Genomic DNA, 20,601 nt, shown 5'->3' with positions numbered 1-20,601 from the left:
TATATATATATATATATATATATATATATATATATATATATATATATATATATATATATATATATATATATATATATATATATATATATATATATATATATATATATATAAATAAATATATATATATATATATATATATATATATAAATATATAAAAGTCCTTGGTTATCCGCACTCCACTGTATTCAGCAAGCTACCCAGGTGCTCCTCAACAAGCATAATTGATATAAGTCCAAGGTAAATGAGTGCACACTGGGAACCTTTCCACAGATTTACTTTAAAAATCATAATTTTAATTTACTTAATAAAATTATGATTTTAAAGTAAACCCTGTGGAAAGGTTCCCAGTGTGCACTCATTTACCTTAGACTTATATATATATATATATATATATATTTACACACACATACATACTGTATACAAGAATTTTGTTTTCAGTTACAGTCAGTTTTGCATAATGAGTACTAGCCTATAAAAATAAATCACTTAACCCTGTTAGTAATCACGTTTTAAAGAATGATAGATTGCTAAGTCTTCCACAGTTCAAGTCCTTTATTTACTTAAGAATTAAAAAAATAATTTTTTCATTATTCAATAGTGAAATGTATCCTAATTACTTACAGAATAATGTACTTGACTGGAATACCTTCAAAGACGTGTTAGGTACTATTTAAAGAAAGATGACGTGTATTGTTCTTAGACAGCAGTAAAATTCACCTACTGTATATTTTAGAAAGGCATAGAGGTTTTCCGGCAAAAAATTAGAACTCATCTTTGTTCTAATGATATTGAAACGGTTACCCATTTCCTCCCCCGTCTTTTCTTAATAACTTGATACTATACCACAGTGCTAATGTCATCAGCTTCGTCAGGTTTCTTTTGCCTGCTTGGCAGGGATTTCAAGTATTCAAGATGCCTGCGTGCATCCTCCTGATTTTGCCTTACATAGTATACAACATAAGATATCACCATGGTGAACCAGCCAAACATAGTGACCAACATGGCATAATCAGTAGTCTTTTGCTGAAGATTGCAAAGGTCTGCATGATTAGCATGTGTAAAGAAAGCCCGTCCGGCATGTTCATCCAGTACAGACGTTTTGCAGATTACATTGCTAGCTGTGTCATGGTTTAAAGACATGCTCCTCAAAACTTGTTGTAGAGTACAGTCGCAATGCCACGGGTTGTTTGCAATCCTGGCCCTTCCCTTCAAGTTACGGAATGCATTCTTATGAACACTCTTAATCTGATTGTCTGACAGGTCCAAAATCTGCAGGGTTTCAGCAACACCTTTAAAAGAATGTTCATCTATAAATTCAATTCCGTTCTTTGATAAGTTGAGAACTTTAAGTTGATGGAGATCCTTAAAAATGTCATTAGGGATTGAGGTTATTTGATTGGAGTCAAGGTAGAGTATAACTGTTTCCGGAGGAATGTCTCTAGGTATTTCCTTGAGATTCGCGTTACTGCAACTGATATTTAAGCCTCCTGTATGCGAGCAGATGCAGCCTTTGGGACACATACTGGCAGAATGAAAGCACAGTATCATTAGGACAAAGCTTTGTAAGAGCAGACACATGGAGAGGGAGCGTGTTAGCCACAGGTCTACCAAATTCATGCTTAGATGTCAGCATAATAACATGGCTACTCCTCATTTAGCCAAAGGAAGTAATCAAGGAATCTTCAGAGAAAATCCATGGCATCATTTTCTTTAATAGTCTTCTGAATTGAACATCAGTTCCACATTAGGGACCTGTTTTTATGAGAAAAAAAAGAAATGTTTAACAAAGTAGTACATTTTTGCGTTTTAGTTATAGCGGACAATATAGCAATGATGTATTATAATTCTAGAAATATTTTAAATGATCAAATAGGTTAAAATAGGTCACATTTTGTTTGAAAAAAAAAATACGTATATTAAAAAGTAAAAATATATATAATCGCACGTTTATTATTGGAACATTACAGAGGAATGGCAAATGCAAGAGTTATACACCAGTTTGATTGATAAGCACCATATTCTGGATAAGAAAACAGAAGAACATATGATGGAGTGATCTACACCATATCATTTTTTAGATACATTTGTGAAACAACTAGAAATCGTGATGCTGCTTGTCTGACAATATGTCCCATGTGAAATGTTAAATGAACAAGGCCTGGGCATCTTATCAAAGTACCCTTTGTTTTTGGGTTAGAAATGTTTTTTGCATTTTTTGAGTGACACATAAATGCTACCAGCTAGTTCAGTGCTGATTGGTAGCTGTAGGTAATTACACTTATTGGACAGCCAGAAAAAAAGGTAGTCACGAATGCTGTTCTAACATCTTTAACGCAGCAGTTTCCTCTATGGTCATGTATCTTAAAGGAGCATTCAACCCTTTACCAAAGGAAAGCCTACCCCCCACTCCACATAGACCCCCCTCCCTCCTCCCCCTCAACCTAGCATTCCCCCCGTAGAAATGCCCCAAACTTTTTACCTACCCCTCGGTGCAGTTTCAAGGATCGCAGTTCACGGCAGCCATCTTCCGGGTCTTCATGTCTTCTTCCGGCGCTTCTACAATTTTCGTCCAATTCGGTGCACGAGCAGTTGTTTCAAACCGGTAAATTGCTGCACCACTTCTGCGGTCTCCGTCTCAGCTTACCGAAGACCGGAAAGATGGCTGCGGTGAACTATGATCCCTGAATCTGCATGGAGGGATAGGGGCATTTCCCCGGGGGGAGATAGGTTGGGGGGGAGGAGGGAGGGGGGTCTACGTGTGGTGGGGGAGTGTTTTTTTGGTAAAGGGTTGAATTCTCCTTTAAACAATGAATTCTTGCACTAAGTTCAATGGTCACTTGGCAACTGGAATATGGCGACAGTGCTGCCTGTTTAAAAATACCAGGCAATTTGCTACGTGATGAAGTGTTTATTTGCAAGTGGCACTGCAATAAACATCATACTCTGTTCCCTAATGAATAAAGACCAATGGTAAGCATCTTGCTAGTCACAACTTTAGCCTACAGAGGATTGATTTAATTTACTGCTTCACTGAGGAGATGGCATCTCATTAAGAGAAACCAAAACTATTTTTGAATTGTATCTTTGTAGATAAATTGGATACTGTGATGCAAATTAATCCACATCCAGTATAATTCCAAGGAACATTATCTGTAAATGATTTGTACTTTAAAAGATAGATGGCATTTTTTTAAATAATAATTGGCACTTATATATATATATATATATATATATATATATATATATATATATATATATATATATATACACACACACATACATACATTTCTCAATATTGTTCAAGCTCTGAACCTGTGCAAAACATAATAACATCATACCAACCAATATCCATGGAATGCAGATTTGCAGAATATAATTCAGAAATGAGAAAAACAAACATTTGCTGATAAAGCATTCAACCAAGGAAAATGTGACTGATAACTCTGGAGCACATGGAAACTAAACAAAACTGCAGAAATGAAATCAAATTACTGTCATCACTCTCAGGCAATTTTGAAGAAGAAACATTTGAAAGTACTACAGAATCCATATGGCCTCATCATGACCAAGCTATTTTTGCACTTGGCACTATGAACAGAAAAACAATAAAATGATTTGCTGTTCCTTTTTCCTTAATCTTTGAACAATTTCAAAAGCTAGTACTGAAAAACATACAAAGAAAAAACAAAAAAAGCTTCACTGGTGTATTAACTTTTCAGACCAAGATGCCTAGAGCATCAGTTATTAAGGTATATTTGTTTGGGAAATAATCCATGATCTATTCTGCACTTCTATGGAAGGTAATGGGGAAACATTGGAAGCCCACAATATGGTATTGTTGCAGTTCACATGGAATTTGACATTGTGAAGTCAGTTTTGTGTTGATCTTTGAGGGCTAATATCAGTCAAGGCTTGTCAAGCTTATATATAATAGATAAATTACTTGTAATTAAAAAATCATAAAATTCTGTATGCTTTGACCACTTTCAATGTTGCACAGCCCTCTTCAGAACAGCTCAATGCCTATACCATGATCTACAAACAAAAAGGATAGAAAGCTAACAAAATAATGAAAACACTGACAAAAACAGACTTACATAAAGTACAATGGCAAAATTTGTAAAATCATACTGACACTAAAAACTGTGCTTCAAATTTATGAAAGGTCGAAGTGAAAATTGGAATTAAAAAATTAGAATTTCGAGCAAATTTTTGTGTACTTCAACTAGGGAATAGTCCAAATTTGATTCGAATTTGAAAAAAAACTTAGAATTTCGAGATTTATCATGTACTGTCTCTTTAAAAATTAGACCAACCATTCGCCATCGAAAACCTGCCGAACTTCCGTTTTAGCCTTTGGGGGACCTCCTAGAACGTATTTGGAGTCAATTGATGGATTCAAAACGTATCTAATTTGATCAAATGCGCTATTACTTCGATTCATACGATTCTAATTCTATCAAAAACAGACCTAATCGGCCAAAAAAAACTTTGATTTCATTTCTGTTGGTGATTTTAAATTCGAATTTCAAAGTTTTTCAAATTTGAAATTCGACCCTTGATAAATCAGCCCCTGATTACTTTGATTCAGACGATTCAAATTGAATGAAAATAGCCTTTGTTTTTTTTAAATAGATTTCGGTTGGTCTTTTTTTATTCGAATTTCGAAGTTTTTTTTTATTCAAAATTCGACCCTTGATAAATCTGCCCCTCAAATTTACCTGTAAGTTATTTTGATTGTTTTTTTTAAGCATTAGGCAAATACTTTTATGGCAAAATTATAAAAAGCATGCAAAGTCAATGTTAAGAAAGATATAAAAAAGATTTAATTTCTAGTGGCAGTATCCCTTCAATAAAAATGGCCAGCCTACTAAAACTTTTGAGTGCAACACATTTCACAATGGTGAGGAACATCAAAGCCAGTCTTCAAGGCAACCTCAAGTCACAGAACCAGACAGCACCAACAGATCCTATACTTTACATCTCCAAGCTGGACACCTTGAAACACTGAATCGTTAAATCGTAAAAAAAATTGCAGGGCCTTATCAAGTCCCATATCAAGACAAAGTCTACACTGACATCTTCAATGCTTCTCTGAAGTAATGCTTAGTATCCTGCCGCTTTATGAACACAATAATCATGCTAGTTACAATGAAACCTAAAATCAATGGTTTAGTGCAGGGGTCCCCAACCTCTTTTTTTTTACCTGTGAGCTACATTCAATTGTAAAAAGAGTTGGGGAGCAAAACAAGCATGAAAAATGTTCCTGGGGTGCCAAACGAGGGCTGTGATTGGCTATTTGGTAGGTCCTTTGTGGACTGGCAATCTAGAGGAAACTTTTTGGCAATATATTTTGTTTTTATGCAACTAAAGCTTGACTCCAACCAGGAATGCCAAAAATAAACACCTGCTTTGAGGCTACTGGGAGCAACATACATGGGGTTGTTAAGCTACATGTTGCTCATGAGCCACTGGTTGGGGATCACTGGGTTAGTGCTACGGGATTACATGCTCCTTGCACTAATACCAACTGCATTGAAACACTGGGATCCTAATTTACCAATTCCATCACTACAAACTCACTGGACCCAGTTCAAAAATTTACCATACAGATCTGCAGTCACTCTAACATTGCATTCCCCACCATTACACTTTGACAAGACCCATGCATATGTCTGCATGCTTTTTCTATATAATAGTTATGCATTCAGTATTATAAACCCCACTAAACTTATTAGCAAACTAGCTGATCTTGGCTGCCCTGCTTTTCAATTCATTTTCAGACTTTTGACTTTGACACAGATGCTGCTTAAATCTCATCCTATTTTATAATATATGTCTCACTTTATCTCCTGACAACAACTGCAAGTCTTTAGATATAGAATAGCACTACAAAGTTGGGTCTCATGCAGAATCATGATGAAAACAGAAAACAAGCATTCAATATAATTTAATACAGCAAAAAACTACAGACTGGTTCTTAATACTCCTAAAATTAAAAGAACTGATTATAAATGTCAGGAAATACTCAAGACAGCATTAAGTATTACAAACTCTACCAGGTGAACACCATCAAGTTCCTCTAGATATCCAGTTTATAAAGTTGCATATATACTGTAAACTGTATATATAATGTAAATCTAATTGTGATCTATCTAGCTGGAGTTTCTTGATTTAGCGGAGTCCAAATGCACATGGTACAGCAGAAAATCTGATCCCAAGCCTTTCATCTCACATAGAGAGCAGATTTTGTCACAAAAGATTTATACTTTAGTATTTCCGCATCTGAAAGCTGCTCTTTGTGGCTGATCCCATACCTTCCAGTGAACAAACGCATCCAAGGTTCAAAAGGCAGTGGATCAGGTTGTGGAAAAACAGACCCATGTACTTTAGTCCTAAAGAAAGAGTGGTCTTCTATATTGAGTCCCATACACAAACATTTTTATTGTACTTTTTTCCCACTGGATTTAAATAAATATTCCTGAAAGAGTGGATGTGCTTTCCTGAGTGTTTAGTTAATTTTGTAAATCATTCTGATTAGACCTGCTAAAGGTCCTTTGAAGGTATACAGGTATGGGACCAGAACGCACAGGACCTAGGGGTTTTCAGATAACGGATCTTTCCGTAATTTGGATCTTCATACCTTAAGTCTACTAGAAAATCATGTAAACATTAAATAAGCCCAATAGGCTGGTTTTGCTTCCAATAAGGATTAATTATATCTTAGTTGGATCAAGTACAAGGTACTGCTTTATAATTACAGAGAAAAATAAATCATTTTGAAAAAATTTGGATTATTTGTAAAAAATTAAGTCTATGGGAGACAACCTTTCTGTAATTCAGAACTTTCTGGATAACAGGTTTCCGGATAAAGGATCCCATTGCTCTTGGCTTATCACACCATTAGACATGATATAGAACCTAGGTGTGACAAACTGTGGGCTCACCCACAGACAAAGCGTTAAATAAAATCACTATTCACTATGAATTAATATATATGTACCTGCCTGGGGTTCTTTTCTTGTGAATCTAGTAAGTTATCAAGGATTCCTTGCTGCATGTACAATATAGAACCCTTGCAAGTTTGTGCATGCCCAAGATAATAGCAGAGTACATTTGACTATACAAACCAACCACCCCCTGCCCTTGTCCTTTAAGCTCCTGGCAATGTTTGTGCCCACATGTGGTAGAAATAAATTATATTTGTTCTCCTGGGAATATCAGTAGATCCAATCTTAAATAACTTTAGAATTTAGGGAAAATTATGAAATGTGTTTACATGATTTCTAATTAGGGATGCACCGAATCCACTATTTGGGATTCGGCCGAATCCCCGAATCCTTGGTGAAAGATTCAACCGAATACCGATCAGAATCCTGATTTATATAACTTATAATAATATAATATATAACTTAAGGTCAGGAAAGGAAAAAGGGGAAAATTCTTCTTTTGTGACGAAAAGTCACGTGATTTCCCTATCTGCCTGTAATTAACATATGCAAATTAGCATTCGGATTCGGTTTGGCCAGGCACATGGATTAAGTCGAATCCGAATCCTGTTGAAAAAGGCCGAATCCTGGATTCGGTGCATACCTATTTCTAATGATAACCATATTTTAGCAATACAGCTAAAAACTGCCACATAAGATAACTAATAGCAATGTTGAGTAAGTAAAATCCAGCATAATAGTCATGTATTATTGGAGTAGGAACAGAGCTACAAACTCAATTACATTCTGAAAAATGGTGAAGCTAACAAGTCTCCTTTGGAGAGTATGACCCAATTAACACAGAATATGGTGCTAGTAGCTGGAAACCTGTTCAAGATTTCCTGAAATCATTTATATGGAACTGCTTATTTAATTTACTACCCAGTGACAAAAAAAAAAAAACAAGCACATTTTCATTCTGTTATATACTGTATATTCAGGACAGATTCTACTCTAAGCATTATTGGCATGATATTGTATTAGGACCTTTGTTACAGTAAATTTATATGATTGGTTATAACTTTAATATAGAGTCAACAACTATTTAAAAGGATTGCCAATTTCTAATTATTTAAGAATTTTTGAGGACCCAAGTGTAAATGCGAACATTTTGGTGGCAACTCTGCCCTAGTGTAATGTACCTGTAGCCTTTTCCATACCTACTTTATCTGTATGTACTTGGAGATTTATCTAGATCTCATCCAGGCACAAATTCCTAGCGAATCCTCGCGATTCCCGCCGGCAAATAAATTCACCACTGGCAAATAGATTTGCGTAATTTGGACGCTGGCGCCGTTTTGCAAATTTTTTGGCGAAGCGAAACGCCCCAAATTTGCCCATCACTACACACAGGACCTTGGAAGTACTACAATGTGTGTAATCCATCCTGGGCACTGCATTATATAGTCTGGCAGTCTGGTGTCCATAAATAGGACAAAAGAACAATTTAAGGTTATGTGATAATATTATTGACACTGCATTTATACCAATATGTGCACTGTACATTTAGCACTAAATTTATACAACTGTACAAACTATAAAATTCGCAAACAGTCTTTCACTGTCAGAAGTGGTAGCTAAACAGTTTCCTGGTTTTTTTAAAGCTATATTAAATTCGCACAAAGCAAAATTTGTTCGCACAAAGGCATTGCGAATAGTTTTTCCGTTGCCTACTTTTATTACATTCCCCCGAAAGTCTCTAAATCTTTTAGTTCAGTAAGACATGACCTAACTGCTATAGGAAAATATGCATTCATTTCTAATTAAGAAAAAGGTATGACACAAAATAATTTATGGTCTTAGGTGAATTATATCTAATAGGTCCTAACACAATATCAAAGAGTGTAAGAATATTTTCACATAGATCTCAATAAATAAGATTCAGCTCTTGCTTAAATGACGTATGAAATAACTTTTCCTAAATTTGAATAACAATTTAAAAAAAAAACTAATTGTTTCATTAAGGTGGTAATTTTTTTTAACATTTCTTGTTCTCCCATAAACAAACCAAGGGATTGATTTATAACATTAACCTTCATTTGTCTTTCATTACATTAGCATTTAAAAGTACTAGACAAAACCAACAAAATATACATGAAAATACATGAAAAAATTACCTCTTCTTTTCTGGGCCATAGTTTGCTAATCACCTATGTGATGCACATAAACTGCCTGTAGTCTCAAAACAACAATCAAAATTGATACTGTATATAATTTATGTCATAATAGAAATGAGGCATGCTTTATGCTGCCCAGACCAGGATAAATTCAGATGTAACCAAGCGAACTAGAATATTCTGTCTAATCATTCATAAAATCATATTGCATATAACTTAATAGTATCTTCTACAGCAATGAGTGTTATTTCATTAGTCACACCCAGTAACAATAACACTTCAATATTGAATCAGAGAAAACAGGATTTCAACCTTTAGCCAGCATTTCCAGTGAGTATACGGTAATACAAGATTAACTTTGTCCTGATAGGTTAGTATCTGTTGATTGAGTACTTACAAATATATTATTTTGTGGCAACAAATATCCTGTTTTAGATGCAAGAGGTTTTCATTCTATAGTCCTGTAAAGAGCCATGACTTTGACATATTTTCCTATGTAAGAACCTTTCTGTCCTGTTCAGATTGTTATTTTTTAAATAAACTATAGTAGTGCTTCTAAATTCAAACACACATTTTTTTACCTGGTCAACCTGTCTAAATGCTTATAAACCTTTTTATAGTTTTGCTAGCCCTTTAAGATTATCATCCCAATCATTACAGCACCTAGAAAAAAAATCTATCTGACTTCAATGTTATGTGATGTGAGCAATAGCCACAGTTCAACCAGAAGGCATGCAACACCCATGGGCATACAATATGTATCATTCTGCGAATTTCTTCTGGTCTTGGTATAGGAGAAGTATTCGATAAACTGAGAAACACAAGCTTAGAGCTTTTTACACTTTCCATAACACCTTTGGTCCATTTTATGTAAAAGATTGAACAATTTGAGATTTGTGTGTGACCTTAGTTGGTGGTAACCCAATTTATATTCCATGCTACCTGTAACTTAAAATCAACTCTTATATTGCATCTTACTACAAGGGACTACATAAGTGCCTGTCCAACATGGCTACTATTTTCAATTACACCCTTTGCTGAAGGTCTGGGGCATGTGCACCTGCCCAATTAGTTTCTAACCCATATTCCAGTTTCTAAATGAGCATTGCATGATGAAGCAGAAATAAGGCAGACACATTTTTACACTTGAATAAAAGCAGCTAAATCCTTAAAGTATATGTATTCTGCAGTCCTGTTCCTTTACAAATCACAGCATTAGAAATGACAAGTTAGTGGTAACGAGTCATGAAGCATTTTATTTGGAATGTTCATTCTGACCTTGACTAAAGCACCTTTCTCTCACTCAGGATGAAAGCATTTCCATGGAAACCTTACAAGTCTGTCTTTCTCTTTCGCAGTTTCCTATTCGATGTACTGGTAACTGCTCAAATCTAGAGTTCTGCAACTGGTGTAGTCATGATGGCATAAGGAATTCACATCAAGCAACTGATGAGAGTACAGGTACTTGTAATGAAGAAATGTCAGACAAATTATGGAATAAAGTGGCATTTCCTCACTAACAGATAAAATGCAACAATTCCCTATAACTTGTTCAAATCTCCCTTTTAATAAACAATAACAACCTCAGAGAGTTAATAATACAAATTTCACATAGAGCCGCACACCATTTTCTTCTTTGTAAATCAAGTGATATTTATTTGCATAGATTTGTTTGCATAGTATATATATATATATACACACTCTTAGGGGCACATTTACTTAGCTCGAGTGAAGGATTAGAATGAAAAATACTTTGAATTTCGAAAAAAAAAAATTTGACCACCTACTTCGCCACCTAAAACCTACCGAGCACCAATGTTAGCCTATGGGGAAGGTCCCCATAGTCTTTCCTAGCAATTTGTGATTGAAGGGAAATCGTTCCTTCGATATTCGAAGTCGAAGGATTTAACTTCGATGGTCGAATATCGAGGGTTAATTATTCGACCCATAGTAAATGTGCCCCATACAACAGGGGTCATTCAATTAGACCCTAGAAGTGGAAGATGTCAGACATGCTATACCAGATGCTTGTGATGCTGGGTGTGGCTATATTGGGTTAGACACTGCATGGTTACAAACCAGTAGCATCACACCCCAAACTTACTATACTGCCAAAAACACCACTTACCAGGCTGTAAAGAAGCCACAAACTGTCACACACCATCAAAACAAAGTCAAAGGATTAATTTCCATCAATTCACTAAGCACTACACTACCAGAAACCAAATGGTTAATTAGTATATGCAAGAACAAGCTTTTCCTTTAAACACACAGAGAGTTAAGGTAGAGTTACAGTCACTCATAAAGTCTATAAATTTATGTAGAGCCACATTCAGATGTAAAAAGAGACCGGGGGCAACACAAGCATAAAAATGTACCCTGGTGGAGCAAAATAAGTGCTGTGATTGGCTACTTGGTAGCCCCGATGTGCCTCCAATTAAATAATTCCAAAATAAGCACCTGCTTGGAGCAGCATCCAAGGGGTTGGTGACCAACATTTTGGGCACGAGACACTGGTTGGGGGACCACTGATGTTGAGCATCATGGGAAAAGTGTATTAAAGTTCCAGTTTTGTTATACAAAAATGAGTTACAAAATGACATACAAATATAAACAATACAAACAGTCAATAACATTAAAAAGAATTTAAAAAGCACTAAGAACCCGTAAACGTTACTGTCTAGGAAGTTGTTTTGTGTCCACCGATGCATGGTAAAGAATGGGCAAACAATATAAAATTTGGATTCTCAAATGGTATACTATAGAGAACTGGCTCTCATGCCCCCTCTTATTTGTCCACTGGATATTCCTCCTCTTCACCTATGTATGAAGTAGAAGTGCAAAGGTCTAATTGTACAACCCATGCTATAGTAATAGGCTTTAAAGGTTGGTACTTCCAAGTACTAAATACAATCAGCAAAATATGGTCTTTCTTTCAGGTGTTTGATCAGAATGATTCCAAACATTAGAATATCTCTCTGGATCTTAAGTAAATTTTAACAAATAGGCCCAGGTGAACCTTACTATGCTAAAGCACTACTGCTCTGGTATTACAGAAGCGCAAGAGCACTAGGGGGCATAAAATTTAACCTCTTAGCACTCTTACAAACAGCACTTCTGTCCTAGGTTTGCCATCTTCACCTTTGTATTGGTTACTGGTCACAGTGTCGGACTGGCCCACCGGGATACCAGGAAAACTCCCGGTGGGCGCAGGTGTCAGTGGGCCCTCCTGCTTCTAAACATTTGCCCTATTTCATGGTCATTATCAATTTCTATATTAACAAAGAAGCTAAATAGATGGATTAATATATTACAGTATGCAAAGAAAAGAGACTAGAAGAATAGAGGTTGAGTGAGGAGAGGAAGAATAATAGAACTGAGAGTGGGCCCCTGATATAAGGTTTTTGGGTGGGCCCCTGGTGTCCCAGTCCGACACAGTGTGGGGGCCCCTGAGGTAGCAGTCTCAGTGGGCCCAGGACCCCCAGTCCGACACCTATGCATGTATGTTCTTTCTGTTCTGTATGTTCTTTGTATGAACCCATTTATTTTACAGTGCTGTGAAATATGTTGGCGCTCTCAAAATACATGTTAATAATAATAATAACATACCTCCCAACTATCCTGTTTTTCGCAGGACAGTCCCAATTTTGAAAGCTCAACCTGCAGTATCCCGACTTTCTGTTTGATCTCATGCACTGAACAGCAAGAAAAAGATACAATGTTTCCAACACTTAATTGGCTTTTGGCAGAGAGCTCAGAATACGTGGCAGGTGAACTTAGATTCTTTTGTAACAATTTAAGATAAGCAAAGAAAGAATTGTAACAATTAAAGATAAGCAGGTCTCTTGGGGAAACTGTGACTTGCATTTTAAAGGGCAATTCACATTTATTAGCAAAACTGTAATAAAATAAAAACCACAGAAGTGTGTGCAAACTTTCATAACCTGCCAAATTTTGTAAAATGAGCATGGTAATTAGGAGGTGCGGCCACAAAAATGGGCATGGTCAAAATCTTTTTGTCCCTCTTTCTATTTTCAAAATGTTGGGAGGTACTGTATGTAATAATAGGGCAGGCAGTTAAATACAGTGCCCCTTTGCATTCTGTGCTAGCTAGTGCTCCTTAATCCGCATATCTGAATGACAAGCAATTTAGGGGACAGGAATGTTTATGTGCCTCTCCCTGTCCACGCCTGTCAAACGCAGCTATAAACATCAAAGGGGATGGAGGTCTCTGTCCTTCATTTTGGCACTTGTATGTACAGAGATGGCTGCAAAGTGCAAAAACCATGGTGGGTTGCACATAATAAATGTATTTACCATTTCACACATAGCACATACATCAAAACATGCAAACTATACTAAGACCCCTAATACTCTTATACAGTATGGCCTGAAACACTATGCAAAGAGCTGGACTATTATGTGCAACAAGCAGAAGTGTAACAAGTGGAGCCATTATGTTTGTTATTAAAAATGATTTTGCAGACATGCATTACTTTTGCTTTTTAATACTTTAAGTCTAGGTTCATTCCAGGGATAGCACTTAACCCCACATTTACCAGATGGCAGCTGGACAAGATTTCATTCCAAGCATGCTTAATTATCAAATTCCAATTAAATGCAGTTAAAAGAAAAGCCAGCTATACGTAAGCAAGCCAACACTCGTGAGAATTCCTCTAAGTCTAAAATCAGCAAGAATGCCTTCAAAAATATCCTGCAGGGTTAACTGTGGTTTCAGCAATGCTAAAAAGCTAAATTCCATCGCTGGCCAGTGAATAATATGCTAAGAACTTGAAAGACAGGCAATGAAAGGATGCACCCTGGTAGCTGGCTGCAGCTTGTCACAATGAGGCTAACAAGGAAATCAAGTGTACAACGCTGACATGCTCCCGGCCTGCTTCCAGCTGATCTATAGACACTCTGCCTAATATAACCTGCTCCTCGTTGGGACAGGGTTCTTCAGACAATTAAACAATAAGGGACTAAGCCACATTTGTCATTTTTGTCTAACAGTAGAGCACGGAGGCCACTTTAGGAAAGGACAAATAAAACGAGAAAAACAATGCACCGAGCAAGGCTGTTAAAGGACAAGGAAAGGCAAAAAAATAAAATCCCATTTTTACTTTCTTTAATGAAAAAGAAACCTATCTCCAATATACTTTAATTAAAAAATGTGTACCGTTTTTATAAGAAACCTGACTGTATGCAGTGAAATTCTCCCTTCATTTACTGCTGTGGATAGGAATTGTCAGACGGTCCCTAACTGATGAGCAGGGAAACAATCATACTTATGAACAGTAGGGGGAGCCCCTGCCTTACTTACCAGCCATGCAGAACTCAAGCAGCTTTGTTTATGACGATCCCTAAGCAGCCCAGACCACACTGAGCATGTGCACTTAGTCTTAGTCTTGCAAAAATGTTTAACAAAGTTACAAGATGACAGCCCCCTGTGGCCAACTTTGAAAGCATAAATCATTTGTTTGATTAGATTTGTGGTGCAGTAAGTTCATGTTTATGTTTAGTATACAAAATACAGCATTTCTAGCCTTATTCTATTTTAGACTTTCCTTGTCCTTTAAAAGAAAAAGAATTACAGAAAACGATACCCTTTTTTAATAGCCTATATACAGTAGTGAAGCTAAAATGTATTTCAGTGTAAGAGCCCAGAGCAACCAACATTTTAAGCTTCAAACAAGCTTATCAATAAACACCAGCTCCAAATGGTTTTTGATTTTGTTCCAAATATTTTCTTGAGGCTAAACACAAAAAGGACTGGGCTAATTTGGTTAGGAATGGTCAAACTGGCCACTCGGTCTATATTTGAATAGATAGGTATACAAATAGCTTAAAAGCCTCTTGATAACAAGGGATCTTGGTAATATTGTTATACAGGTATGGGATCCGTTATCCAGATTTAATAAAGGGCGAAGTGACTAACGGTCACTGGTGTAACTTCGCTAGCATAGGAGATAGACTCTAGCGGTACTTCGCTCCCTAACGCCAGGTGAATTTGCACTCTGGCGAATGGACGTAACTACGCAAATTCAGTAATATGCAGTTTTTACTGAATGTTACCTCTTGCGCTAGATTTGCCTTCGCCACCTCAGACCAGGCAAAGTGCAATAGAGTAGATAGGAGTTCCTCAAAAATAGCTGAAAATTTTTCTAAGTCCCAAAAAACGCTGGCGTCTTTTCCTTTATTCAGGGTGATAGGCTGCAAAAGAGCGTAACATTTTTTTGGGGTAACCAGCTTCCCCCCTACATTTCCTAACATATGGCACATAAACTATACACTGGGCTCATGTGTAGGGCAATATAACAACTTTTATTTTATTAAGGTTTCCCGGGCTTGTGTAGTGTAATGTATTTACTGCAACATATACGTCCATTCAACTTTAACTTCGTGCTGTATGCAAATTAGCAAGCACTAGCATTAGCGTTGTCCTGGCAAATCTACACCTGTGCTGCGCTGTGAGCAAAGCCGTCACTGGAGAATTTTCGGAAGTTAGTAAATTTAGCCCATAGACTCCTTAATATAATCAAATAATCCAAATTTTAAAAAAATTATATCCCTTTCTTTGTAATAATAAAAACAGTACATTGTACTTGATCCAAACTAAGATATAATTAATCCTTATTGGAAGCATAACCAGCGTATTGGGTTTATTTTACATTCATGTGATTTTTTAGTAGACTTAATATATGAAGATCCAAATTATGGAAAGATCCATTATCCGGAGCATTCTGGATAACAGGTACCATACCTGTACACTATATGAATTACAGGTATATCATTTTTATTTACAGGTATAGGATCCATTATTGTTAAACTTGTTATCCAGAAAATGTAGAATTACAGAAATGCCGTCATCCATAGACTCCATTTTATCCAAATAATCTAAATTTGTAAAAAAAATTAATATAATTTTTCTCTCTAAAAATAAAATAGTACAGGTAAGGGACCAATTATCCAGAATGCTCAGGACCTTTCTGTAATTTGGATCGTCATACCTTAAATCTATTAGAAAATCATTTAAGTATTAAATAATCCCAATAGGCTGGTTTTGCTTCCAATAAGGATTAATTATATCTTAGTTTGGATCAAGTACAAGCTACTGTTTTATTATTAAAGAGAAAAAGGAAATCAGTTTTAAAAATTTGGATTATTTGGATAAAATCTATGGGAGATGGCCTTTCCATAATTTGGAGCCTTCTGGATAACGGTTTTCAGATAAAGGACCATACATGTACCTTTACTTGATCCAAAATTAGATATAAATGGGGAAGGTTTTGTTATGCAAAAAGTTTGTAAAAACCATTATGAATGTTAATTGGTGTGTTTGCTTCAGAAACTATAGTTTCTATAAAAAAGCTGCTGTGTAGCCATGGGGGCAGCCATTCAAGCACAGGAAACACAGTAGATAACAGATAAGTTCTGAAAAATCGCTTGTATACCTTTTCTCCTTTTTTTCCATCTTAAATGGTTGCCTACATGGCTACACAGCAGCTTGTTTATTTAACTATTGTAGTATTTCTGAAGCAAACACACCAGTTTACCAGTGCAGGGCAACAGTACATTATATTATCATTCCTATAAAACAATTTAATTTTTTGGTGTTACTGTTCCTTTAAGAATGGCATTAAACCCTGGTATGAAAACCTCTATAAAGCCCTAGAAAGACCATATCTTGAGTATGCAGTTCTTGACACTTTAATAGAAAGCAGGGTAATAAGCTGGAAAAGAGTGCAGGGATGTTCATCTAAAGTGGTAGGGAGAATGGAACAATTGAAAGGATCTATCAAGATCTATCAAGTAGCTATCAAAGATCTTTGGAAAAGAATAACGTATTACAAATATGTTAAAAGACACCATGAAGGCTGCGATGGTGATGTGATGAGCGCCTTAATGCTTTTAAAATGGGTTTGCATTTCTTCTTAGGTGAAATATCCAGGGCTATGATTATGTGTGTATTTATGGAAATTTGTGTTTTTTAAAGGTGCAGAATGTGCATTTTCCCTAATGTTGTTAAAGGAATCTTAATCCAAAAAGTGAATTGATATAAACTTGTTCAGAGAGGTCCTTGGAACATCATTGCATTTTACACAAATGTTCTATTTCAAGTGGTTTCTGAGATATTAGTCTAGACTGTTAATCAGGTATTCAGAGCAACAACATTTTGAAGGTCCAGATTTGTCAGCAACTATCTGTCTATGCACTTCCTGTATTCTGTTAACCATTGGGTTGATGGATCTCATTTAAAACAAACCCCTGCTATTAATGTAAAAATGCAAAATTCTCAAAAACTACCTATAACTAACTATAAGTCAACTGCCATATGTATGCAGATTTGGAACAAGAGATCCAAAATGCTTACCTCAGTGATGGTTGTGAGCAAATTGCCACTTTGAAGGCTGGAGTTAGAGCACTAGAGCAACAAATTGCAACACTGCGGTCGTTTGACAATCTTGAAAGGTGTCTCTTGCTCACTGAGCAGGACCTAGCGGGGTCAGATAGTTTTGGGGGAACAGAACCATGCCCAGACTGGCAATCTGTGGGTTCTGGCAAATGCCAGAGGGGCTACTGTAAGGTCCCATAGAAAGTCAGTATTTAGTGGGCTGGTGGGAGCTGTTTGGGCCTCTTTGTGGGCTGATTGGGCCTTTGTGTACCTGAAATGCCAGGGCCTATTTTAATTCACAGTCCGGGTGACAGTTAGAAAATCTAAGGTGGGCAAAAGGAAAATGGAGGCTGATCCGGAGCTTATACATCGCAACAATTTTGCCAGATTGTGTGATGATGATGGGAGTATGAACTCTGGATTGGCAATTCTAGATGGGGCTGATCTCTCTAACAGCCGGGAGACCAGTTTCTCTAGTAGTGGTGGGGAGGAGAGCAGAGTCAGGCCTAAGCAGATTGTGGTTGTAGGGGATTCAATTATTAGGAAATTGGATAGGGTAATCTGTCATCCGGATCACTACAACCGAACAGTTTGCTGTCTACCTGGTGCCAGGGTTCGGTATGTGGTTGATCGGATAGACAAAATATTTGGTGGGGCTGGGCATGGCCCAGCTGTCTTAGTGCACATCGGTACTAATGACAATATAAATGGTAGATGGAAGACCTTAAAGAGTGATTTCAGGGATCTAGGCTCTAAGATCAAGGAAAGGTCTTCCAATGTAATTTTTTCTGAAATGTTGCCCGTGCCACGTGCAAGTTTAGGAAGACAGTGGGAGTTTAGAAAGCTAAATGCGTGGCTCAAGTCTTGGTGTAGGAAGGAAGGGTTTGGGTTCCTAGAGCACTGGGCTGATTTTTCCTTGGGGTACAAGCTATACAGTCAATGGAAGGGGGTCCACTGTGCTAGGGGAAAGAATGGCTAAGAGGTTGGAGGAGTGTTAAAACTAGACAAGGGGGGGGCGGATGAGATAAAGAAATATGGGGAAGCTAGGGTAGAATGGGCAGTGGGATTAGTAAGGGGTCATGGGGGAGGAGTGAGGGGGGCATACAGTTTACCAGCAAACAAAGGTCCAGGGCCAGATGGTATTCATCCCAGGGTACTTAGCGAGCTTAGCTCTGTGATTGCCAAACCTCTTTACTTAATTGTTCAGGATTCATTGAGGTCTGGAATAGTGCAGAGAGACTGGCAAATTGCTAATGTGATGCCTCTATTCAAAAAAGGATCCCGTTCTCAGCCTCAAAACTATAGGCCAGTTAGTCTGACATCAGTGGTAGGAAAACTTTTTGAAGGGTTAATAAAGGATAAGATACTGGACTTTATAGCAAATCATAATACTATGAGCGTATGCCAGCATGGTTTTATGCGTAATAGATCTTGCAAGACTACCTTAATTTCTTTTTAGGAGAAGGTAAGCAGGGACCTCGATTCTGGGATGGCAGTGGATGTGATTTACTTAGACTTTGCTAAAGCATTTGATACAGTGCCACACAAAAGGTTACTGGTTAAATTAAGGAATGTTGGCCTGGAACATAGTATTTGTACCTGGATAGGGAACTGGCTAAAAGATAGACTACAAAGAGTGGTGGTAAATGGAACATTTTCTAATTGGAACAGTGTTGTTAGTGGAGTACCGCAGGGCTCTGTACTAGGTCCCTTGCTTTTGAACTTGTTTATTAATGACCTGGAGGTGGGCATTGAAAGTACTGTTTCTATTGCAGATGATACTAAATTGTGTTCCATGAAGGATGCTGCCACTTTGCAGAGTGATCTGTCTAAGTTGGGAAACTGGGCAGCAAACTGGAAAATGAGGTTCAATGTTGATAAATGCAGGGTTATGCACTTTGGCAAAAATAATATAAATGCAAGTTATACACTAAATGGCAGTGTGTTGGGAGTTTCTTTAAATGAGAAGGATCTGGGGGTCTTTGTAGATAACAAGTTGTCTAATTCTGGGCAGTATCATTCTGTGGCTACTAAAGCAAAGTTCTGTCTTGCATAAAAAAGGGCATTAACTCAAGGGATGAAAACATAATTATGCCTCTTTATAGGTCCCTGGTGAGACCTCATCTGGAGTATGCAGTGCAAGTTTTGGACTCCAGTCCTTAAGAGGGATATGAGCTGGAGAGAGTGCAGAGACGTGCAACTAAATTGGTTAGAGGGATGGAAGACTTAAATTATGAGGGTAGACTTGTAAGGTTGGAGTTGTTTTTGCACTTGCGAGGGGACATGATTACACTTTACAAGTACATTATAGACAAATAGCAGGGGACCTTTTTACCCATAAAGTGGCTCACCGTACCAGAGGCCACCCCTTTAGATTAGAAGAAAAGAACTTTCATTTGAAGCAATGTAGGGGGTTTTTCACAGACAGGACAGTGAGGTTGTGGAATACACTGCCGGGTGGTGTTGTGATGGCTGATTCAGTTAATGCCTTTAAGAATGGCTTGGATGATTTTTTGGACAGACATAATATCAAAGGCTATTGTGATACTAAACTCTATAGTTAGTATAGGTATATATATATATATATATATATATATATATATATATATATATATATATATATGGGTATATAGAATTTAATTAAAAGTAGGGAGGGGTGTGTGTATGGATGCTGGGTTTCATTTGGAGGGGTTGAACTTGATGGACTTTGTCTTTTTTCAACCCAATTTAACTATGTAACTAGTAACAGTTAATATTATACTTAGATTAGAGTTTTTGTTGTATTCATCTTTATTTTTACATACATTCTTATTGGCAGCCTACATCTTCAAATTAAAATATATATATTTAAAGGCACAAAGGCAAATTTAATGAAGCTATTATATTGTTATAAGACTCTCAGTTAACAAGGGGCCATGGTTTTTGTATTGAATAAGCTCTCTCTCTCTCTCTCCTTATAGAAGAACTAAAACTTAACTAAAGAACTATTGTAGAAATGTTGTACATCATGTTTCAGGACCAGCCCTAGGCAACCACAGCCCTTTAGCAGTAAAGATCTGTGTCTCCAAAGATTCCCCAGTAGCTCCCCATCTTCTTTTCT

At 36.8% G+C, this 20,601-nt stretch overlaps 1 protein-coding gene across 1 annotated transcript in view; it reads right to left on the bottom strand.

Annotated features, from left to right (window-relative positions):
* Positions 1-355: 355 nt before the first annotated feature.
* lrrc3b.S (leucine rich repeat containing 3B S homeolog) overlaps positions 356-20,601 on the bottom strand; it is a 75,522-nt gene continuing 55,276 nt past the window's right edge. The window contains exon 2 of the mRNA XM_018269289.2: positions 356-1,752. Within this exon, the coding sequence (XP_018124778.1) occupies positions 838-1,617 (780 nt within the window). The 5' untranslated portion in view covers positions 1,618-1,752 and the 3' untranslated portion in view covers positions 356-837. The remainder of the gene's footprint in view (positions 1,753-20,601) is intronic.

Source organism: Xenopus laevis, chromosome 6S (genome assembly GCF_017654675.1).
Source record: "Xenopus laevis strain J_2021 chromosome 6S, Xenopus_laevis_v10.1, whole genome shotgun sequence".
Lineage (NCBI taxonomy): Eukaryota > Metazoa > Chordata > Amphibia > Anura > Pipidae > Xenopus > Xenopus laevis.
This window is presented reverse-complemented; position numbering and strand designations above follow the sequence as displayed.